Source organism: Pogoniulus pusillus, chromosome 14 (assembly GCF_015220805.1).
Source record: "Pogoniulus pusillus isolate bPogPus1 chromosome 14, bPogPus1.pri, whole genome shotgun sequence".
Taxonomy (NCBI): domain Eukaryota; kingdom Metazoa; phylum Chordata; class Aves; order Piciformes; family Lybiidae; genus Pogoniulus; species Pogoniulus pusillus.
Window position 1 is genome coordinate 16,958,531 of NC_087277.1, and position 25,196 is coordinate 16,983,726.

The following is a 25,196-nucleotide window of genomic DNA, read 5'->3' on the forward strand; positions in this document are numbered from 1 at the left end:
ACGATACATTCGCTAGCTCAAGGTACAGAAAGACATGCCATCTCTCTGCTGATGGACCTATTACCATTCCTATCACAACCAGCCCCTGGGCTGGAGTTTGTAATGTGACTGGAAGACTTTGCCCTAGGCTGAAACTTTGTGTAACATAGCTGCTCATGCAAAGGTAAACAACCGTTTTACAAGACCTGATTGTTTCACAATGCAAAGAAAGCTAAGATTATGAACCTAGGATGTTTATTTGGGCTCTTCTGAAGTCAAGACGGGACTGGTTTGTAATCCTGCAGATGTCAGTTTAGAAGAGCAGCTTTACACCTCTTGGGATTAAACAGACAAGCAGTGTGCTATGACAGAGTAGAAACAAGCTATGGTCAATTAAAAGAAGGGGAATTTAGATTAGATGCAATTCAGGAGGTTTGTATGATGAGGGTGGTGAGATACCAGAACAACAGGTTGAATCTATGGATGTCCCCTCATTGGATAGTACTCCATGTGCAGCCTGAGCAATCTGATTTACTAACTTATATCCCTGCCTGTGGCAGCAGGGTGGGACCAGAGCAAACCAAAGCACGAAACAATTCTACACTGTGCACAGAGACCGAATTCTGCTGTGATTTATTGGATACTGTGCTGAAAAGAGGGCTGGGTTACACCTAAACTAATGGTCTAAAAATCAAGTGTGGTCAAACTTGTTTGGATGTAAACTTGGGTGCCAGACACTCCTTTCAACTTCCAAAAGTAAGGGAGTACTGTACTCCTAATGCTCCCACTGAAGAAAAAACTATCCTGTATTTCTCCATGAAACAAGTCTCTGTGAAGACATATTCCAAGCCTGTGGAAGGAGTGAAGTAAACCAGTCCTGGTCTGGTGACATTTGGTGAGTCTGTTAAGATGCAGCACTTGTTACCAGAGTGTGCACAGTTAAATGAGATTAAACGAACAGCTTTTCAGAAACACCAAAGAAAGAATGCCTAAACAAAACCAACACCACCGCATTTCACAGCTTCTCAAATCAATTCCAAGAAGGCAGTGTTTACCTTTTATCTGCTACTTTCTGCAGTTACATAATTCCATTTTGAATACCTGCCACCTTCATTACTCAGACATCAATTACATGAGGAAAGTATAGTAACAGTTAGTTTATTAAAAACAAACAAAAAAACCCAAACAACCAAAGCCACACAACGATGAGATCACTAACTGAATCCTTCTAGAAGTCACTACATATTGCACATATCTGCTAACATGAGAAATAAAGTATCACAACTTTGAGTAGCCAAGTCACATTTCACTACCAACTCCACATACTCAGAAATTCAAACATTTCGACTAGAGACGGTTAAGAAATCCTCTAAAAATCAAATCAGTTAACTAGAAATGTATTAATAAATGGATAGAAAAAGCAGTCTTACAGGGGATACTGCTTCAACGTCCATGTATTCAGCATTAGGAATTTGATAATGCATTAAAAATAATTTAACAAGAGATGAACAAAACCACTCCTCATATCAGCACTGGCAAAAGGCCATCTGTAGTGTTAACAAGTCAATGTTACAAAGAACCAAACTGGAATGATTCAGACTGTGACTTCAAGTTGTCCTTCGTAGATACCACAAATTTTTATATACTGTTAGTCAATCTCCGTATTTTGACCCCCATTTCAGGCCTCAAGGCATCAACATCTCCGAGTTAAAGATCCATCCAGGTGACAGTTCTGCAAAATATCTTAGTCCATCCACAAAAGTCTCTAAGAAGCTATAAAATCTATTTTAAAAAAGGTCAGAATCTACAGTAAGCCATCAGAATTCAGAATTCACTTCTTTCTTTGATCCTGGGCCAATAATTCTGCAAGACTTATAAAAATATTTTGATTTACTTAAGTTATTAAAAGAAACAAAAGCATTTTTAGGCTACCTGCATCCTTGATATATGATGCTGCTTTACCAGACTGACTGGAAAGTAGCTTTGCAGAGAATAACCTGGAGGTCGTGGTGGACAAGTCAAACATGAGCCAGTAATGCATCCTTGCAAAGAAGGCCACCAACCTCCTGGGCTGTGTTAGGCAGAGCATTGCCAGCAGCCCAAGGGAAGTGATCCTTCCCTTTTTAACACTGGTGAGGGGCATCAGGGGCCCAGTGCTGGGCTCCCCAATACAAGAGAGAGAGAGAGAGAGAGAGTGACCTAATGAAGAGAGACCAATGAAGGATCATGAAAGAGAGAGATTTTAGCATCTGACATACATGAGAGACTAAGAGAGCTGGGATGGTTCAGCTTGGAGAAGACTCAGAAGGATCTTACCAGCACACAAGTACCGGTCAAGATACAGCCACACTGTTCAGTGATATCATGAATCAACAGGCAAAACCAGACAAACATAAACTTCTACTTAAATGAAAAACTTTTATAAGGCACAGGTGAGTGAACACTTTGTTCACAGAGGAGCATCCATGGAGATAATCAAATTATAAATGGACACATCCTTGACCAAACTGCTGTGGCAGACCCTGCTCTGAGAAGGAGCAGTGCACCAAACCATCTCTCCACAGGTCCCTTCCAACATCAGCAATTCTGTGATTTATTGATTGAGAGTAAATTAAGAATTTATTTCACACTGTAAATTCCTTAGAATTATCCACAATACATCTCATAAGAGACAGTAAACATCTCATGAATTTCAAGCTCAATCAATTTTCACAGCTTGTATTAAATCCTGCTATCACTCTCCTTGCAAGTATTAACTTGACTATCTCAACCTCACAGAAAGTAAGGATATTAAGCACAACTTGAACTATGTTCCCCATGACAAAGGTTGTATTTTCAGGAGTCTGTGTCAAGAGTCAGCGCATTATAGGCTTCTGGTATACCATCTCTTGATATATATATATATGTATATTTGTATTTATTATAAGATCTAGTCTCATTTCTTGCTGTTGGACATGAAGCGTCACCAAATTTCTCAGTAGCTCTTGAAAGATGTATTTCCTTCTAAGACAACATAGAGTGCCTGACCCCATGCTGATAATGCCTGGAGTGCCTGAGTATGCTAATAGTCCCACTCCCAGAACACCAGACAGACCAGAACAGTGAAAAAGCTAAGTGGTCAAAGCAGCCCCCCCAAAACAAACACAAGTCACAGGAAAGAAGCTCACCCAGTGTGTTTGCTGCAGCATGGGTTTTTTGCATTTACCTGATGTTAACATCTTGTTACACACTTCAGGATGAAGCTTTGAGGTACCCTTTAAGTTTGTGATTTCAAACAGAGACAAACATAAAGAGAGAAGATAAAGGCTATATTTTTCTGTTTTCACTTTTGCCTTCAGAAATAGTCAGTAATTACAGCTATTTTCTAAGTCACATTGGGAAGTCCCTGTTTGTTTCCTATTGAGTTTATTTTCCTCATTCCTCTTTCTGCTCATATTGATATTCAAAGAGGAAAAAAAAAAGCAGCAATTCTTTATTACACCTTTAACATCTTTCAGCTATATTCACTTTTTGGAGATATATTTGCTGTAACTATATCCAAGAAGCATTTCTCTTGCTGCCTCTTCGCTGAGCCCCTCCTGGTCACTGCTCTCTCCCTCCTCCTCCAGGCATATATGTATTTTTAAGCATTTTATTTGCAGTCAAAAGCATTTATCAAGGCCTTCAGGTCAAACTATAAAGCAGCTTAGCCAGCCACATTAAAACAATTTATAACTTGAGTTTTTAGAATCTATTTTAGTTTGAACTGACACATCAACTATTTCATTGTATCTACATGAAATGGAAGAACAGCCTGGTACTGGAAATTCTTCTGAATATTTGGAGTTTTTTCCCCTTGGAGAATACTGCCTGGTTACTAACTCTAGGTCTCGGTACAGCTCAAAACACAAAGACAAGTTTTTCTTCCTTGGCAGAATTACGTATTTTAGAAATACACTGGAAAAACCAACATTAAAAAAGTAATACTGACCAAAGCCAAAATAAATTTAGCAGCAAAAGTTGCCAACATAAGAAAATTTGTTTCAATCATTTCAATTAACTTGATAAGGGACATATTCCACATACAGCTGCTACTAATGCAGGCTGTGTTAAGGACAGGTCAGTCACTTTTGTGAAGCGTGGCAGAAGCAGCAGCCTGTTAGGTAGGACTATATCATGAGATGAATAGAAAGAAAAAAGTTTCATGGTACTCAGAGTTGGCTGAGCTATTTGTACTGTCAAGCAGCATCTCAAATTTCACCAAGATGTCTTACAGGATGGACAGAGTGTGACCTTCAAATCATCCTTCTAATCAAGAATCCCATAGGATTAAGTCCTGACATACCTTAAACACTTGGTTTAACCCAATTTTATTGCAACATTGCATAATTTGTACTGCCATCAATTCCCTTTGGAGTTGGCACCAATTTCTATTTTTAATATAAAAAAGTTTAATAATGATGAAACATCAGTTGCATTGGGAATACAAGAAAAATCAGTGCCTGCACATGCTTTAATTAGAACAGGGTATCCAGCTAGAGACTTGCCTAATTTCTCAATAGCACTCTGAACTTTCACTGCGATCCCTTGGTACCACTGAAAGCCAAGTAAACACACTAATCTCTCCTTACATTTTCTGTTGCTGATCATTTGAATTTCTCTAGCAAACTGTAGAGAATTATAGTGTTGTGGGGTTTTTTTAAGGCAATGTAATGAGCAAGTAACAACTCTGTATTTTTAAAATGAAGGTTAAAATAAAAATCTCTTTGGAAGTTGCACTACTGGTTGGCAGCAGCTCCTCTTATGAGCATCAAGAGAGTGAAGTAAGCTGTACAAGTTCAAGCAGTCCTTTCTCCACAATTTATTGAAACATTGCTCCGTGGGGGCCCTTCATAGCATGAGCTCTTCTTCTGACCAGCTTTAGAATTCAAGAGAAGCAGTAAAAATTTACTCTCTTCCTAGAACAGTAAAAACTAACTAGAATTAGTCCTAACACAAGCATGGTTCTCAGAAATAAACTAGAAGTGAATAGAAGTAGAAGCAGCTAAAGTTAGAAGCAAGGTATTCTGGACATGCACCATTACAGCTTTACACATCTGGGTTTGGCTACCATTTGTCTTTAAAACTACCTTTCCTTGTCTTATATACTCAGTGACACCATCCCAGCCCTAGATTTCAAAACATCTATATAGGTTTTCAGTTTTTTGTCACACTTAATACAGTTTTAACCAGAAGCATACATTAGACAAAAAACACTTAAATGCTCAAAAGAACAAAGCATGACAGCAGTCACCATCTTTTGTTGCATGACAACAGCCTAATACAACATCCAGTGACTTGTAAACAGTTTTACTTAAGCCTATTCTGGTTCAAGTGTTTTTCAAAGCCAGTAATTACAGCTTCTGGTATACAGAGGAAAATTAAGAATCAAGTCATTCGAGTGACTGAATTCAAGTTCAGTGTAGGCTGACCATACTAATCATGGTATTTTTGAGATTATGCTTCTGTGTATCTTCATACAGAAAAAAAACAGTGATTTTCATAGGTTCAGCTGTGGGGGCTGTCTCGAAGAGCAGAGTAGTTGTGATACCTTGGATCCCCTTAGGAATCAAAGTTCTTGTCTACTCAAGACTCCACGCTGTGTTTGAGGAGCTAAGCACCAGCCCTTCTTTTAGCTACACATTCATTCCTCTTAAAATCTCTACTTACAGCACTCGAATATAGAAGGGCCAGCATAATTAGCTTAATTCATGAAAGATGGTAAGTAAAACCTTTTTAAATGTGGCATTTGATTTAATGGTCAAGTCAAGAGCATAATACCTGGCAAGAATTCAGATCATATCCTTCAGGAGTCATGCACTGACACGATCAAGGAATAGGCAAAAGTTCAAGCCTCTACCACAATCACTAATACATCTGAGTACAGTCAAGCTAGGAGCAGAGAGAGACTCACTGTATAGCCCATTTAAAGATTTGTACTTTAAAAACTCAAAATCCAGATCCTCTCCTCCACTCAAAAGAGTACAGGAGAGCCATCTCCAGACTCCTGAGGTCAATACCAACGATTCTGCATCCATTCGCTGGAGAAGAGTATTCACAGATTCTTTACCAATGCTTTCATTCAAGGTGGCTCCGAGAGTGCAGGGCAGAAGCTAAACTCAGGACCTCCATCTCTGCACTCTCTATTTCACAGCAACTGGAATCCTCCCGTGCACATAGTCTCTATCCCCACACCCTCCCCACAAACTTAGGGAACTCTGTACTGTGTGCTCCACATGTACTGGGAGTTTCAATCACTTTGTTATTTTTAGTATCTATGAATTATATATTATGTACTCTTGTGGGGTTTTCCTGAGCATGCTCCATTTAAGTCTTTGACTAGAACCACCACCACTGAAGAGTTCGGAAGAATGGTGCCATCCCAGACACCACCCGTAGCCCACACCAGAGATATTTTTCAGTCTTTTACTTTCAATCTACTAACACAAAGCTATTGAACCCTCCCTGAGTTTAAAGGAACATGTTTAATGTACTACAGGTCCTGAGGTTCAACATTTGCATTGCACTGAAAAATAAGGAAATCATTATTTTAAGCTGTCACTTTGGTAACTTGACTAGGATATAAAGTGGGTTCACAGTAAGGCTTTCCTCAATATGCAGAAATGGGAACAGAAGACAAACAACTGATTACAGAAAACTTTTTTTTTCTATAACACACTCCATTGCATATGTTTGTTCAGCCAAAGTTTTAACTTTGCATTAAATAAGCCACACAATCAATATAATCTCAGAAAGGTTAAAACCCAAGTTGAAGGCTAACAGCTGCAATCAGAGTATTCTACTGCCAACTAAGTCACTATTTCCTTAGGTTTTTAATATGGTAAAAAAGCCCTAAACTATGTATTAATCAGTTCAAACACATTTACTTCTGGGCTTCTTTCAACAAAGCTCTGTGAAAGTAAAACTTAGTACTTCAAAGGACAGAAAATTAACTGGAACCCAAAAAGCTGGGTTCAATCCCCTACAGCAAGGCAAGTTTCCATTAAAATTAGACTGAATAATTTCCATCTCTCTAAATTGTGGGAGAAATCATGCAAGGCATCTCACTAAATACTTGACCACAGCAAGCCTGGCCATGTTTTTGTCTACACTCTGTCCTCCCTCCCAGGATTATCCTAGGTCAAAACCAAGTCATGCTTTGCCTCAACAGGTGTGCAAGACTGTTCCATTAAAGCAACTAATTTTGTTGTTTCACCCAGTCTCCCTCATCCCGTCTGAACAAACCCATGCATTTATTACTGACACTTCTTTAATTTCAAACAACTTGGAGTGAGGCCAAAAAGAGCAGATAATTAAATGACTCCATACCTGGGGGGAAAATGAAAAATCACTGTAGAAACTCAGTCTTTGCACATTCTGTGATAATCCATCAGTAAACTAATGAGCACAAACATTGTGTCCAAAACCATCACTGTCTGCCCTCCCTTATCATGCAAAGGCATCAAAGGACAGAAGGGATGGCTGGTGCAACACCTTCCTCATGGTCAAGAAACTTGGGCAAACCTGCAAAAATCAGGTAAATTACTTTCCCAGAATTCATGTGAATTTATTTAATCTTTTTATAAATATTTGATTATAAATAAGAAGCTGTTTCTTCATAGGGTGTTTTTATTTTGTTCTATTATTTCTCTGGCAATAATAAATCACTTACCCACCACATCACAGTGATGAAACATGTAATTTGTGTACAACAATCTGACCATTTGCAGAAACAGCAAGTGGTAATAAATCAAGCTGGTGTTGCACAAACAAGACATCTCCATAAGCCAACAATGCACACAGAGTCATCAATCCAGCCTCCCTTCAATCTCTATTAGAATTAACACAAGTATTATTTGAGAGAGCTTCTTGAACATATGCAAATTTTTTAAAGCCTGAATGTACAATCTCTTAGATGAGGATCTATTAAAAAACCTTTGCACATGACCTCCAGGAAGTAGTTTCAGTTATTTGCTGTGTTCTTAATATGCTTGAGCAAATCTTTTAAAGTACTTAACGTTAGCTAGAGAAAATATACCAAACAAGCCTCCTTCAGCAAGGAGCACATGTGCTTTAACATATATGAACATGCATACATTTCCACACAAAGCCAGAATACTGAACAGTTGTGGTAACACAATCTGGAGAATATAATTTTTCAGTATTTCACAGGTCAGAGGCACTTGCTGTCTACTCAAACCCCTATGCAGACTGAGAAACAAGGATAAAACTAATAAGTATTCCAAATTAAGGATACAGTATTTCATTGCACTGTTAATTTTCGTCTTGAAACTTGGAAGCTCTGTTGGAGTTTAAAGGTGAGGGGTAGGTGTCTAGTATCTTCAGCATCGCATAGTCCCTTGCCAGCAGAGAACTATGGATTACAGTTATTCTATTTTAGCTACAAGACGCAGAGCAGAAAAGTCAACAGAACCTCCAACACATCTTGAGCACTGTCCAGAGAAGTGCAGCTAAAATGATTAAGGGGCAGAGCAGCAACCATGTGAGTAGAACCTAAAAAAGCTAATCCTCTGGCAAAGAACTTGATCCATATTTGCAGAACTCATGATAGTGGAAAAATTGAACCCTAAAATAATCTCCTAATCAGTTTCAATCAAAAGAGCAGGAGGTAGTGGACAGCAGGCTGTAGAGGCAGACAGTATCAGCAAATTAAGAAAGTATGGACAACAGGCACATGAGTGGATATTAAAACATTGTCTGAAAGTCCCTAATGCCGTGGAAGAGACAAGAAGGGGGCTGCAGGCAATAGTCACACTCGCATGGTCTCCTGAAAGAGTCAAAACCAGGAGACACTGTCAAAGTGTACCACTGGTTTGATCCAGTTTTACCTTAAGAATGCCCATAAAACCTTAATCTTTTGCTTCTACTGTTGAAGCTGAAATAAGACCCTTGGTGCTTCCAGGAAGTTCAGATGAAAATATAGATGTTACGCCTTATTGTTTCATATATTTTATCAAGTCAGTAATTGCCAGTGCAGGACCACAACTTCCAGGCTTGGAAAACATTGATACCAAGTCAGAAAACTAACAAAAAAAGTCAACATTCTGATAATTTTCTTGAATAGAAGAATTTAGAAAATTAAAGAATCCTAGAGAAAAGCGTATTGATGAATGCAGCAGAGAAGCCTATGTTGTGTATTCTCATCTTTTTAAGAGCTCATATATATATGTACAAAAGTAATAAAGATACTATGTTAGACTACTTAAATGTTTTTGTAAAAAGAAAAGTCAAGTATTTTCTTTTACACAGTTCAAGTTCCCCTATATCATGGAGGCTCAAATATCATTAAAAGAATTTAAGTTTTGTTTCTCATGTCTGCCTCTGTAAGACACTACAGAGCCAATATATGATTGTATCTGAGGAAAATCTTTTTACAGAGCTTTGAGTTAATTTTTCAAAGACAAATAAGTCATCAACACAGACTGATGAACCAACTTAATTTGATCAATTCATCCTTGCTGCTGCCAAAGCTGTGGAGCTTGTTACCTCTCTTCTCTCTGCCAAGCATTTCCTCATGCACTCCTTACTTCCCCCCCTTCTGTGGCATCCTTCTGCCTCCTAAACAGTTTTTAGCTGCTTTTGCTTAAGACAGAAGAAATCACTCTAGGCTTCTTCTTCCATGGGTTTGGTGGGGGCTTAGCTTGGGTTTGTTGGGTTTTGTTGTTGTTGGTTGGTTGGTTGTTGTTTGGGCTTTGTCTTTTGGAGGGGAGCTCCATTTAAAGCAAGTGGCTCAAGAGTAGTTCTAAAAAGCTCTGGAATCAACACAAAGTAAATAGCAGAAACACATGGCCAGTAGTAGGAAGGAAGATGTTTCTCAGTTTTATGCCAGCTCACTGGTCTTGGGTACACCCTGGGAGGAGTAAATAAACACATCAACCAGAGGCTGAACCTATCTTTCTCTGAATTCATTTAAAGAAGGCAAAAATAACTTGAATTTTAACCAAGAGTCATTTTCAATTTTAATTTTTTCCCTCCTCTCCTCCTTTAGAACTGGACAGTGACTGGCTTGAGAGCAGCCCTGAAGAACAGAACTTTGGGGGGCTGGTAGATGAGAAGCTCAATATGAGCCACCAGTCTACACTTGCAGCCCAGAGAGCCAACTGTATCTTGGGCTGCATCAAGAGACATGTCTCTAGCAGGTGGAGAGAGGCAATTCTCCCCCCTGGCCCCACCTGGAGTACTCTGTCCAGTTCTGGAACCTCTACTACAAGATAGGTATGGACATGCTAGTATGTGTCCAGAAAAGGGCCACAAGGATGATGAGAGGGCTGGAGCACCTCTCCTATAAGGACATGGTGAGAGAGTTGGGGATGTACAGTTTGGAGAAGAGAAGGCTCTGAGGAGACCTTATTGTGGCCTTCCAATATCTGAAGAGGGCCTACAAGAAAGCTGATGAGGGACTCTTTAGGATACTGGGTAGTGATAGGACTAGGAGGAATGGATCTAAGCTAGAGAAGGGTAGATTCAGAGCAAACATTGGGAAGAAGTTCTTCACCATGAGGGTGGTGAGACACTGGAACAGGTTGCCCAGGAAGGTGGTGGAAGCCCTATCACTGGAAGTTAAGGCCAGGCTGGATGTGGCTTTGGGTAGCCTATCTAGTGGAGGATGTCCCTGTCATGGCAGGAGGGTTGAAACTAGATAATCCCTGAAGTCTCTTCTGACTCTGTCACTTCTGTGACACAGTAATTGCTTTTAATTATTTTCACATCATTCTCAGATTTCCTACAAGTGGAGCAACAAGACTTTATCTTGCACTCACTTCCTGGTTTAGAATGTTTATAAACTGGACAATTACAGCTGCTTTAGTACAAAGTGTTCTTTTGCGTTACAACTAGCTTTATAAAAAAAACAACACAACAACAATTTTGATGGTATGTTTTGCAGCATGGACCTTGGTGGTCTTACAAAATGCATGGAAAGGGTACTTGTGAAATCCTGAACACATTGACAGAAATGGATCACAGCCTCACTTGTCTAGCAACTTTTACCATTAAAAGGTGAGGCTTCTGACTTGGGTTTCTGACGACGGTACATGAGCTGAAAGCCTTAGAAGCAAAAGAGATAAGAAGTCTAATTACTTAGCTTACTCAAAACAATTCATTTCCTTTTTTTTTTTTAGGAGCAGAGTGTTTTCTAGCAGGTTGGATAGTAGCTCTGGTACTAGAACAGATTTTATCATTTGATAAAAGTTTATCAATGAAATTCATAATTGCAATAAATTGAGCAGGAGCAGAAGTTAATGACATTCCTGGGGAACAGGACAGACAAGTAAAGATTGTTAGCAGCCCAAACAAGGCAGACCTTGATGAGTAGTTGCAGTCTGTACCAAAAATCAGCAAAGCATCTGATAGTCAACCATCTACACATCTTCATCCAGCGATCAGTATTTAAAGAGGTGGTAGAAGAATCACGTGCTCAGTTAGAGGTTTTTGGCCAGAGACCATTTAAACATGATAAAACAAGTAACTACATGGAAGGGTAAAGGAAATAAGTTAATTTATAATATGCCTGGCATGGTGGCTGGCAACAGGAGCACATCTAACCTCTAATTACTTCCCAGTATTTTGTAAATGTCAAAGGATGTGTTTTAAAGGTGTTCAGCATTTGTCTGAAACATGATTCCATTACATTTTAATCAGCTACAGGATATTTCACTGAGCAAGTGAAGTGAGTTTCACAGATGACAGGCATTCAAAGAGGAAAGCTCACTTAAAATGCAGCTATATTCATCTGTCAAAGACAACACTGATCAGAGGAATGATGGACACCAAAAAGGTGATTAGAGAGGCAAAAAGCAAAAAATAGAGCTTGTCAGCCTTCAGGAACACTTTTGTTCCACTTGGACAACAAAGAAGTGCCTTCTGGGATGCAGTGTATATATGGGTCTGCTGTTAGGGTCTGGCAGATGTCACCAGTCAAAGTTCCACCACCATAAATACAAAATTTGAGACTTTTAAGAGTTAATAAGATTTTTGCTCTGAAGAAATAAGCTGCAGATTATTTTCACACTCCAGAAGGAAATGAGTTTTCCCACTTTGAGTGAAAAGAATACTTTGCTGATAGAACCAGGAGCACAGAGCAGCATACTTGATGAGATACTGGTTTACCCTTTCAAGTGAAGAAAAGATCAACCCCCTAAACAAACACCTTCTGCCAAGGCATCATCTTCCAATTATTGCAAGGCTATATATTTATAACGTTTTAAGGAGAAAGAGCAAACTCTGATTCATTACCATGTAATACTAACTTCTCATTTGAGATGTCAGAGACTGAAAACATCCCTGCTCCTCTCTTCCTCTGAAAAAATTATTTCTTACAGCAACAACTTTGTGCTGCAGAGGCTCTTCCACCACTGTACTTCATAGGAAAAAAGAAGACACACACGAAAAGGGTGTAGGTGTCAGGAAAAGCAGCCCTTCAGGAACAGATGCTAGCATGTTTCTTTACTGCAAGAGTGGCAGCATAGCCTGCCCCCACTGACTTATAGATTTTGACTTATTCCCATACCAGGCTCTTGCTGAAGGTCATAGAGATGCATTTCTTTCAACATTTCTTTATCCGAGTTGAGGTTTTTATGGCCAACTTGAGACACGGAAGGCTTTCTACATCCCGAGTCTGTGCCCTGGATTATTTTCCAACAAAACAGCTGAAGAGCCTGTATTTTAAGTAACCAGAAGAAATTCACAGCTCAAAGGTTTCAGAGAGGAAGACAACACCAACACTAAATAAAACTTGATATGGTTTCTATTTAATTCACATTTATGATCTACTAGATTATTTCTTAAAGTGTTTCTTATCCATTTTACCCTACACACAACAATTCAGTCATTTAAACAATATTTTAAAAGGAGAGGAATTCTATTTTTTTGAAGTATTTCACTGGTATGCCAGCCTTCAATTATTTTCTGACACCTATAAAATACCTGATATATTAGAAAAAAGACCTGAAATTAGAGTTTTTAATTTATAAAAGCAAATGATGAAGGGGGAAGACCAAATAGCATATTCACGTTCCACACGTATTATACTGAAGAAAGAATACATTGCTGCATAGCATATATTCCATCTTGAATTTACACATTTAGCTTGATGCTTTGTTTTTTAAGGCATTTAATGAAGGTGTGCATGGGTCAGATATTTACGAAGAACTTATCTTGGATAGAGTTTGTCAACTCTTCCAGGAAAGGCTCCTGGTTTGCTTTGATGCAACAAAATTAAGACTAAAGAAGAGATAACAAATTATGTTAGAAATATTCTTAAGAACATTTTGTTTTGACAGAAAGCTCTGAACTTATAAATCATGTTATTATAACATTGATTTAATCTACTCTTACATGCTAAACAAAACAGGTCAGAGTGATAAAACAAACATCTCTGTGACTTGAAAGGAGTGAGAGGAAAGGGAAAAGAACACAAAGAAATAGTAATAAAAGCCAAAAATAACAGGACATCTATAAATTCAGTGCCAAATTACACTGTACCACCAATGTCAAAGAAAACATGCCATAATTAACAGACCAATAAGATCGACCCTTCTTCAGTATAAGCCTTAGTTTTGCAAAGCAGTGTCCATACATCTGGATTTCTATGGAAACAGATTTGAATATTCAAGTGCATTTATGGTCAGGCAATAAGCACATACATGCATCACAATAAGGAAGGTGGTGTTCAAAACCTGAAACCACTTAGCCCTACACAGTCAAAGGACACATCTTATGAGCATTTCTGTTGCATCACAGCAGGCTGACTGCCCTTGAAAGAACAGAAATGTAATAGCTTACATTCTATCTACTGCTAGCTCTGACAAACATTTTTCCCATTGGAGGAGTGACACTGCTTTTATATTCCATTTTCAAGAGAACTGAAAATATCATAATAAATTGTGTGTAGATTCAATATAAAGAGTAAAGTGAAATTAAAAGACCAAAAAATATTCCATCAAAAAAAACATTGATGGTAATAAGTTAAAAAACATTATAGATTAACTCCTGTTTCATGATTATTCCAGGGCTGAAGCATAACATATACCACAGAGATAGGAGATGGAAACACTAAGATCCACAGTCAATTGTCACACTCTCTGTCCAAACACCAGTCACTCTAGCAAAAGGTAACAAATGGCTTCTGCTCTCTCAAATGCAGTGTTATTTAAAAACCTGAAGTTTGCTCAACTTGTTGTTCCTATCACTGAGCAGGAAAATATTGATTGGCTTAAGGCATCATTGGCTGATTCTTTAAATAAAAGCATTACAATAAATCAATATAGTTTATCAACAGCTTGTGTAGGTACACAAACACACAATATAGACAAGCACACCTAACAGCCAAGTAAAACCACTTTAAGCTGTGTCGAGACACAACAAAACATAGCTAGATAAAATCTTCAAGTAAAAAACGGAGTAAGTCACAGACAGCAAAATTAAAAAATATTAAATCACAGGAGTAAAACATTTTAAAGTAGATGCACTGTATTCACAGAAACACTAAATAAGCATTATTCTCTCCCTCCTCCCTTTACTCTCTCCCAGAACCTAAGCCTGCCCAACCTAACACTGCTCAGAAGGAAGAACAGCAGCACCACTGATCAACTGACGCACAGCCTAGCCCACTGCTTCCCACCAGACACCCAGAAGGTGTTGCGCAGTTTAGACACATCTCTGGCCAAATCTGCAGCATAACATAGGAATAATGAACATGACCTTTCTGTGTATCCAGGTGTGTAGCGGGTGTGCTTGCTCCTGCTATCAGGTAATTCTTATTACCAGCTCGTTCCCACTCACTGTGACCAACAGTCACAGCTCCCTTGCAGACAGACCTGGCACAGAGACCACGTTAACCACTTTGATTTCTAGGAAATCAGCACTTTTGGAGCAACCTACAGCTATTTGACAGAACATTAACAAATTGAGTTGACAAGCACAGCTGTCTGCTCATTGCACCTCTGTGCCAGAGGACACTGTGCTCCACAGCTCAACAGGTCAGGGTGCAAATTATTCATTTCTTCGCTATTTGCATGATAAAAGCAGCATACCAGCTAGCACTGCAAACACAGATGGCCGAAGGAGGACTCCCTGCCATCTGATTAAGGCTTAGGATTTATCTACTGCACACATATGCTTCTGTTTTAACAGGTATAGCTATAGACTGGTGTATAGGGACTTCTTAATTTGTCCCTTTAATTCTGACAGCATGATTCAAGACTGCTGCAATCAAACACCTGAATGGACAAATAGCTGCTGTTAAAGTCAGCTGGCAATGCAGGTTCTTGTAAGGCAATCAGCTGCTAAGACCTCGCTGAAAAGGCTGTCCTACTCTGAAATATCTTTGTTGGAATCTTTCAGTTTATCTCGACCAACCATCATGCCACACACTAGACAAAACCACCTTTCAGTTGAACACTCTAAGATTTCAGGAATATGATTCCCACTAGTTTCTCTCCATAACAGTAAGAAGGACAGATTGTTGCTGAGTTGCAGCTGTAGCAGAAGAAAACCTATAGAAGCAGTTTTAATCTTACAGCCCCTTATCTTCAGACATCATCTGAGAAGCTTCAGAGATACCTCCATTTCCTTCCCAGCCTCCTCCCTAGAAATAAAGATGTAACAAGACTGATGACCATTACTCACTCTGCAACCATTTGTGACGAAGAAGTTATTTGGTACAATAACCCTTACCTACTTTTTGAAGGGGAAAAATCACACAGGAATCCAAAGCCAAATATTCGGCAATAATTAGTCAATCATCATTAAGAAGTAGTATCATGTAAATGATGAGAAGTCTGGGTGTACTGACACTTCTAAGTAGAATTGGCTTAGGCCAAGTAATTATAGGAATTAGAAAAAGTATGATGTGAAAGACACTACTGTTCTGTAATCATTAGTCAGCAACCTCAGTGCCAGATACTAGGAGGCACACGATACAGACGATGCACATCATTCTCACTAAGGCTGAGAAGCAGAACCTTATATCATTCATTTGTGCATGTTTAAAACTACTGTTTCCATGTCTCTTCCAATCCTGAAAGGCAACTGCCAAATCCCTGAGGGCTCATTCAGCTAACATATGAAGCCTCATTAAATACTGGGTGCAGAAGTGCACAAAATTACAGAATGTCAGGGGCTGGAAGGGACCTCGAATGATTATCAAGTTCAACCCTCCTGTCAGAGAAGGATCTCCTATACCGTATCACACAGGAATGTGTCCAGGCGAGTCTTAAATATCTCCAGAGAGGAAGACTCCACAACTCCCCTGGGCAGCCTGTTCCAGTGTTCTGTCACCCTCACAGGGAAAAAAATTCCTTCTCATGTTCACATGATACTTCCTATGCCTCACCTTCCACTCATTGTTGCTGTCTTGTCATTGGGCTTCAGAGAGAAGAGCCTGCCTCTATCCTCCTGGCACTCACCCTTCACATGTTTATAAACACTGATGAGGTCATATCTCAGTCTCGCCTTCTCCAAGTTGAAGAGCCCCAGCTCCCTCAGTCTCTTCTTTCAAGAGAGATTGTCATTCCCTTTATCTCTGTGGTTCTGTGCCAGACCCCCTCAAGCAGTTCTATGTCCCTCTTGAACTGGGGGGCCCAGAACTGGACACACTACTCCAGATGCGGCCTCACCAGGGCAGAGTAGAGGGGAAGGAGAACCTCCTTCGATCTACTAATCACAGCTCTTCTAATACACCTCAGAATGGCATTGGCCCTCCTGGCCCCAAAAGCACATTGCTGGCTCATGGTTAACCTCCCATCAACTAGGACCCCAAAATCCTTTTTCCCTTTGCTGCCTTCCAATAGGTCAGTCCTCAACCAATACTGATACCTGGGGTTGTTCTTTCCCAGGTGCAAGACTCCACACTCGCCCTTTCTGAATTTCATTAAATTTCTTCCTGTCCAAGCCTTCAGCCTGTCCAAGTCTCAATGAACAGCAGCACAGCCTTCTGGTGTGGCAACCACTCCACCCAGATTGATGTCATCAGCAAACTTCCTGACAGTGCACTCTGTCCTCATGCAAGTCACTGATGAATATATTGAGCAGAAGTGGTCCCAGTACCAACCCCTCTGGGACCCTGGTAGTTACAGGCCTCCAACTAGACTCCATCCCATTGACCACAACTCTGGCTTCTTTCCTTCAACCAGTTCCAAATCCACCTCACTACCTGATCATCCAGACCACATTGCCTCAGTTTAGCCAGAAGGATGCTGTAGGAAACAGTATTAAATGCTTTACTAAAATAAAGATAAACTACACCCACTGCTCTACCGTCATAAATCTACCTGGTTATGTCCTCATAAAAGGTTATTAGGTTGGTCAAACATGACTTCCCCTTGGTAAAACCACGCTGAGTGCTCCTAATGATCCCCTTGTCCTTGATAAGCTTTAGGACAGCACCAAGGACAAGTTGTTCCATTGCCTTTCCAGGTTAAGATTATTCAATTTCCTCTGACAAGAAGAGACTTTCAGTTCATATCAAAGTGAAGGCAAAGTTTAGCTTTCAGCCTTAAAATGCTGAACTTTGGTTTATTATGCTTGTCATCTGTTGATATGACATGCTCTACAACTCTTCACTGAAGTGTTTTCAGTGCTGTGAGAAGCCCTACCAAGTAACGGCAGAACTGAAGGTCACAATGATTTTCTTCCTATACTTATTCAAGATAAAGAGACATCGGCCATGGAAAAAACTGCAATTCCTTGAAACTTCCTCAATAAAGCAGAGAACTGAACTTAATTTTCAGAGTGAGTCCAAATTAAATAATAAAAAAAAAGAGAAACCAAGTCCCTAGTTCTTAGATTTATGGATCTGAAAACATTGTCAGGGAAAACATGAGTTTGGTAAGCAGTGATAGTGCTTGGGAAGAGTAATAAGCACTCTCTCTTCTGGCAAAGAAACAAACCTTTGTTATCAAATGGAAAAGAAAAAAAAATGTTTATAGATTTTTTTTCGAATTAAATGACTCAGCAGGATTGATGTTCACCCAGAAATACTTTTCATAACATCTTTGCTAAGCTACATTCAGTATCAGCGCAGAAAAAACCTAACCCCCTTCCTGTGTGTCAGTAAAGTGCTGTGCAACCACCAGTTAACTCCATAACCTCAGCAATCGCTCTCCATTTACAGCCCATTCTGAAAAAATGGCAATGTTAATTCTCAGCACGGATTCAACAGCAGATATTGCAGTAATCTCTTTCATGTTGCAAGACAATGCAATCCGCATGAATGCTACAATATTTTTGTAACTGCTACAATCGAATACATTTATAGTGAGCTGTATGTAAGCTTATTTTAACGTAACGTTTTCCAAGACATCTTCCTCCTGGTTGTGTGTGGGGTTTTTTTGGTTTGTTTTTTTTTTTTTTGCCGTGCTAGTTTATAAAACTCAGGAGCTTGTACAAACTTGTCTACTGTAACAGTTGATACTAATTTCAGATCCCTCCGGTTTTTAACAAACCCATGTCAGGTCATGAATTTACATATATTCATGATGGGTTTTTCAACGTAATAATGTAAATTCTATACTCTTTGCTAGCATGTTGATTTTTTAAAACTAAGATCGATTAAATGCAGTAGTTGCAAATAAAGGGCCAACACTTCGGCAAGTGAAAGGGCTGACAGAAGCAGATCTATTTCTTTAAAATGCAACACCCATCAGAAAAGCTTATTTCATTGCAGTAGCCTTTCCAACACAAGCTGTGCAGGAAGGTGAACTGTGCCCAACGAATTCCATTCCCTAAACACAAAATGAAGAGATCACCTTCTGCATCTAAGGACGCCAAACTTGCAACACCGCAACAGTTGCCACGCTGACTGGCTAAGAAAAAAAAGATGCTGAGCCTGCGTGTGCACATACACCTCACACCTCTCTCTGTATAGATGTGTCATCTATTTGAAAAACAATGCGACTTGTGACAAAAAAACAAAGCCAAATATAAACTGAATAAGGAAGCTACTAAGGCCACCAATGCCCGTTTAACATTTCAGCGCAAATACTGTGTTTCGCTCAATGCACCGTTTTCTAAAATGCTGAATTCCACACTTTGCTTGTCGCGCCTTCTCTAATCTATCTTTCAAAGGATATTTTAAACATTTTGTTTTCCTTGCTTAGCAGCTCAGAATTTAATTCCAGGCTGGCTCGCTGGTTCATTGCTAGGTGCAACAACTGATAAGATCATACATCTCCATTACACAAGGAACACCGACTGCTATTCAAATGCATAAAACAATCACTTTCCTTTCTTTGTATAAGTATCTCGGGCTCCATCTTCTATTCTAGTAGTCTTTGAATAAGAAACAAATCACTGTAATGGAAATGCATCAGTACTCTCGTAGCTTCATACTCCCTACACATTTTGAAGAATACCAACACTACCACACACTGTATTGTAAGAAGTCCCCCTGCTTTTCCAGGCTATTCCCCAATTCGAAACATACACGAGTATTTCACTAATTGTTTTAAAGCTGCTTTTGAAAATTTGCAGTTCGATGAGATCCTTCTACAAAGATTTAAAAACTCAAACAACAAAAAACAAAGCCACAGACAAAAAAATCCCACCAAACAAAGTTCAACACCCACCAAATCCCCCAAAATCAAGCACACATGAAATGAAATAAGAGGTGCTTTAACAGTTTACTAATCTCACACCTTAAGAAGCCACCAACTTAATGAAGTTCAACCACCGTTTAAGCGTATTTATGATTTGGAGGTAGCCAATGTCCTAGGTCAGCAACAGGCTGTCAACTGACAGTCGTGACTTTTCCAAATTATTTTATCCTCAGGTGTCAAGGGAAGAGCTCTTCACGGCATTCTAGAATTGCATCTACAGATCTCCAAAGGTCCAAGAGGGGGTTCTTCCCTCCAGTTACCTCAATTGAATCTCACTACCAAGACGCAGCAGAACATTCACACTAAACAAACCAAACAAGAAAAAAACCACGCCTTTTTGTCTTTCCTAATACACAGTATCTTCTACACTGTCTCCATCAAAAATAAATCTTGTTTTCAAGACAGTTTACCTGCCTAAAGTCACAGAACCAGCAACCTTCCTTACTTAATTTCTACCACTGTGTCCTTTTTAGTGACTACTTATGGCTTAAAAAAAACAACAACAAAATAAAACAAACAAAAAACCCAACAAATTCAGGGTCTGCTGGAGTGAAAACCACAAAAAACTTATGAGATGGAGATGTAGGAGACATAGCATTGAACTTTTCTGATGTATGCAACTATCTTGCTTATACTCAGCAGATCACTAGTAGGTTCCATCTGAACACCTCCTGAAACAGCACAGTCCATTAGAAAGAAAATAACATTTAACTTCAAATTGCTTATCAGTTTAAAAAAGGATTGCAACATTAATAGACTGCAATAAATAGGGTGTAAGTCCTTGCCAGCTGATTAAATACATTTCACAACATAGCTAGCTTAATTTTTTTTCTTTTTAAACCAAGATAATGAAGTCCTATCCCACCAAAAACTTCTAAGACAGTGTATAGACCTTTTCAAGTTAGTCTGGTCAGTTGAATTCAAGAACTGTTACCATCCTTCACTAACTACTCACATGACATACAGTAAAACAACATAATGTTGTTTATCAATTATTAAACAGAACCCTTCACATGGAAGATACTGAGGAAACCTCCTGCGCCTGGGAATAATTTACAACAGTACAGCAGAGCTATGCAACTATCCTCAACTGTCATTCTTAAATTTCTTGCACTGAGTTACTTTTTTGGTTTAAAATGGCATGAAAATTCAGGAAAAAAGATCGCTAGCAGAAGTACCTAAACCGAAGCACAGTGCATTACACCATGAATCATCTTAGCAAAGATTAGAGATGTTAGTGAGAAGTTTTTAATGATCCGTGACTACTTTCTAGTCTACTGTTACAGTCAGAAAGAAAACATCTCTGTATAATGCTGGCAGCGATGTTCAGCATTTAGCTGCAGAATAAGTGCTGCCTTCTCAGAGACCCAGATACCCACTTCAGCTTCCCTTTAAGTTGTAATCGACCTTGAGACTGTTTATTTTCCAGAAACAGATATTTTAAGTTTCAAATTACTTAATAAAGCGAAGAGAGGAGTAAAGCAGCCAAAAATGTCTTACTCCTATCACTACTGAAGTAAGGCAGACTTGCTTCCTGACAAGAAGTATGACAGTGAACAAAATATACAAGTTCCCATCTTTTGCCAGTCAAAATATTCTCGAATTTGGAGTATGCAGATCCTGATTATTTAATTCAGTGACACTACTCAGATCGGACACAAATACTTTATAAAGCCAGCAAGGATCTTATTCTTCGATGTCGTACTACACAGAGCACAAAATTGGCTGCAATTAGGTCAACACACAGTATCGTTAAGCAGACTGATTCCAGATTTAAGACCACTAAAAATAAGGCAGAAGCACACTCCATATGAACACAGACTCAAACATTTCAAAGCATTTTTTAAGAACAAACATTTGCTGTGAGATCACACTCCATACATTGAAATCTTAATCTGCCACAATAAAAAAAGAACAGACCTGTCAGAAATCAATTATGGATAACAACATATATACACTAGAAGATTTTTAAACAATTTAAAAAGTTTTACCCATTTTTGCTGCAGGTAAGCTCCAGTTTTAATAGAAAAGCCAAACAGTCAGACTAAAGCTATCCAAACTACACGTTTCTCTTAATATATTACCTTTCTTTGACTGTAGATATCTCATAGCCCTTATCAAAGTAGGCCAGATCCGTTTCATTTCCCTAAGGTTAAGCTGGTGAACAGTACACAGAGTATTCATCAACTAAGGAATGGCCACCATTCCATGACAAATATAGCACAAGCTATTTCTCATCTGTCCTATTTTTTTTTCCTAAAGCTGAGCTGTAGCTTCTTCTAGAAATCATCACAATTGGCAGCCTCAAAAATGCTGCTGCCTTTGTCCTCTTATGCAACTCCTGGTGCCCCCCCCCGCCTCCTCCCCCCCAACAGGAATAGAAAACGATTACATGATTTCTCTCCATTTCGGGGCAGAGGAGGCTGGATAAGCAATCCACACTTCACAGGCAACCAGGGGGAGAAGGAAGGATGGGGTTTCATTCATTTTAGGTGTTGCAGTAGGTAAGGGGGGAATCAACAGCTTTCATCATGGCCCAACAAAGCCATCTTCTGCAAGAGACAGCTAGCCCTGCTGCAATCATCCTCTGGTGCTGGAGAACGAGAGAGAAAACTCATATCCCAAATTCTAACCAGTCCTAACAACAGATGGGAGCAACCTACTGCTTCTTCTAAAACTATTTTCTTCTCTGAAAGTTACTCTCTGGGACTACTTTTATTCTGTGGTCCAAAGGAGGTGAAACCTACTTGCCTTTAATACTTACGATATCCAATATCACAGGACTAGGTAGAACGTCACTATGACTCCGTCCTGATAAACAAGTTTTACTAAAGGCTCTGTCTTAGCTTTTTTCCAGATACTGTTACTCATTGGTTTACAACCCTCTACTAGTTTATTCTCCAGTGAACAGACAGATTTCTGTACTTCAGAAGACATTACCAGGATGTGGTGTTCAAGCCTGCAATTTCTTCTATTTATTTCTACTATTTGTGCTACTCCTACCATGTCAGCGTGTGTGTAGTTTAGTCTGAATACTAGCTCACCCTGAACAGATAGGTGCTGAAACCATGGAAGACAAAGAGGGCATTAAATGCTCCTTCCAATGTCCTCCAAACAACAAGACAATAAAAACACTAAATAGATGTACTGTTACATTTTCCAACTAATCATCAGCGACGCCTACCAAACGCTGAGCTCAGATTCGTCTCCCCTGAACCTCAGAAGCAACTGCCTCTGTCTGTAATCCAAGTTTACAGTGACGCAATACTCCACTGCCAGCTCTCTTCCAAAAAAGAAAGTACATTGAAATCAAAGTGAACACAAGGAAAGTTATGCTTATCATGAGCAACACTCAACCTTTTAGAGCTGTCTTCTATCTAAGGAGGGTTTGATTCTTTGACTATTACATTTTTTGAGCCGTATTTCCACATTATATGCACATTGCCACCCACATCATCAACATACAAGTACCTTATACAATAGGGCAAATATTAATGTCCTGGGATGCAAGTTAAGATCATCAAGTGAATGAGTTTCTCATGCCCACCTAATTATTGTAAAGACTCCATTCCAAGTCACCCCCCTCCACTGTAATAAATGCATGCTTTGTGGCTACTTATTGTTTCTTTGGGGCTCTCTGTGTGTGTATAATATGGGTGGCAACTTCTAAGCCATGAAGTAAAAAAGGATTAGTCTTCCCTTGTAGACGCTACCATCAGGCGGTTAAAAACTACTGCCACAAGGTAAGTGAAAACAGAATTACACCCACAGCGGTTCTAAACCCAGCGAGATCAAAAATAAAGCTGCCAAATCTTCACATTATTTCAAGTAAAAAAAACTACACAAACAAAAAGCACCCCAACCAAAACAGAGCTCAAGCCCTCTTTCATTTCAAATAATTCTGAAAAGCCGGGGGAAAACACCCAAAGCATTAGAGCTGTCAGGTGGCAGAAGATCCTGCGGACGGCTTCGCCTCACAGGAGCATGACCGGAATAAAAAGAATTAGCTCCCAGCTTTGCTGTTCTTCTTCCATTGGAAAAACATAAGTCTGTAGACCCACAGGTGCGAAGACAAATTATGGGGGGGGGGGGGGGGGGAAGACACAAGAGAGGTCTGTGTACCTTTAGCCCAGCACATGGGGAATGGGCTACAGCCGCTTTTCTCCATATAGAAAGCACCTGCTGGCTGCGGGGCCTGGCCAGCCCCCTCCAGCAGCCACATGCACAGCTCCGGGTGAAGTCTCCAGCAAGCGCCGCATGCGAGGTCCCGAGGCCCCGCTCCGGCCGTCCGTGGTCCTGCGGCGGGAGGGGGCTGGCTGGGGGCCGCCTACCCGCCCTCGATCCACAGGGAAGCAGGCAAGGGCCGGCCCTACCGGGCAGCTCAGCTACCTTCACCTGGCGGCGGGAGCGCGCCCCGGAAGCGCGCCCCGGGCAGCGCGCTCCGGCAGTGGCGGCGAGGGGCGGCCGCGCCGCGGCTTCATTTTCTCCCGCCTCGACGATGGGAAGCCCGGAGCATCCTCTCCCGGGGGCGAGCTGGAGAGCGCGGCGAAGGCTGGCAGCGGAGTGAACGTGGCTGCCCGTACCGCTCCCTCCGCTGCTGGGAGGGAGGGAAGGAGGGAGGCGGGGAGGCGGGAGGGAGGCGATTAGCGAGCGCCGCATTAATATGCTAATCGCCCCTTCTGTTCCATTCACCCGGCAGCCTCCTGTTTACCAAACTGACAGCCGCTCCTGAAAGCGCCCGAGCTGCAAATCAAGCCTGACCCGGGTCGTGCCTGGAGATGTGCTTCCCCGGAACATCTTCTGTGGCTGTTGTTCCAGCCGCCCGCCCCCGGCATCGCCCCCGGCCCCAAGCTCCAGCCCCGCACAAAGGAGCCCCCCGCACAAAGCCCGAGCTCCACCAAATCGTAGCTCCTTCCCACCACGCACTCAAACTTCGGCCTCGCTTCCACAGATTTTTTATGTACTGAAAGAAAGGCTCTACGCCCTTAAAGTCCACTGGAACTTCCATGAACTTCAGCGAGAATTCTGGATGGCATCACCACCTGCATGACTTCACAACTACAAGAGTAAAGAACCCTGGAAGCTCTTCCTTAGCCTTAAATCGAGAGCAAATTTCACAGCCGACCTCAGTAATTATTCAGTATCACATCTAGTTCTCTTTTCAAACCAGGGACTCGCTATATACTTCTAATCACAAGGCAAAGGTCAACCCCACAACGGTGCCACAACATGTTTCATGACAGTTGATACATGCTGAGTATATAAACAAAACTGCTTACAATACTTATACTCAATGAGAAAAAACACATTGCAAAAGCCCAATCTTATAAACACATATTCAGGCAGCATACGTATATGGAAATAAAGAAAATACCCATTTTACTCCTAGCAAAAGATTTCATAAAAATATTAAACTGATTCAGCTAAAATACATATTAGAAAGAAAATCAACAGGAGCAAGGCTCATACTGATTGTTAAGCTCTTTACATATTCCATGGCAATCTTTTCTCACTCCCAGACCTCAGCATAAGACATAAACCTTACCCAAGACTATAACCAAAAGGGAATTAATCTAAAGCTAG

The 25,196-nt window shown here is 40.3% G+C and overlaps 1 protein-coding gene across 14 annotated transcripts in view; it reads right to left on the reverse strand.

Annotated features, from left to right (window-relative positions):
- Window positions 1-25,196, reverse strand: part of PTK2 (protein tyrosine kinase 2) — a 196,855-nt gene that overhangs the window by 117,186 nt on the left and 54,473 nt on the right. For 4 of the 14 annotated variants that reach the window (XM_064154372.1, XM_064154370.1, XM_064154371.1 and 1 more), the window contains exon 1: window positions 23,736-24,187. The exons of 2 other annotated variants lie outside the window; for them this stretch is intronic. In XM_064154372.1, coding sequence (XP_064010442.1) covers window positions 23,736-23,835 — 100 coding nt within the window. In that variant the 5' untranslated portion in view covers window positions 23,836-24,187. Of the gene's footprint in view, window positions 1-3,184; window positions 3,234-7,326; window positions 7,347-21,697; window positions 21,836-23,735; window positions 24,224-25,196 lie in introns of those variants that run through there. 8 more of the 14 variants (XM_064154368.1, XM_064154369.1, XM_064154366.1 and 5 more) reach the window with 6 other exon arrangements.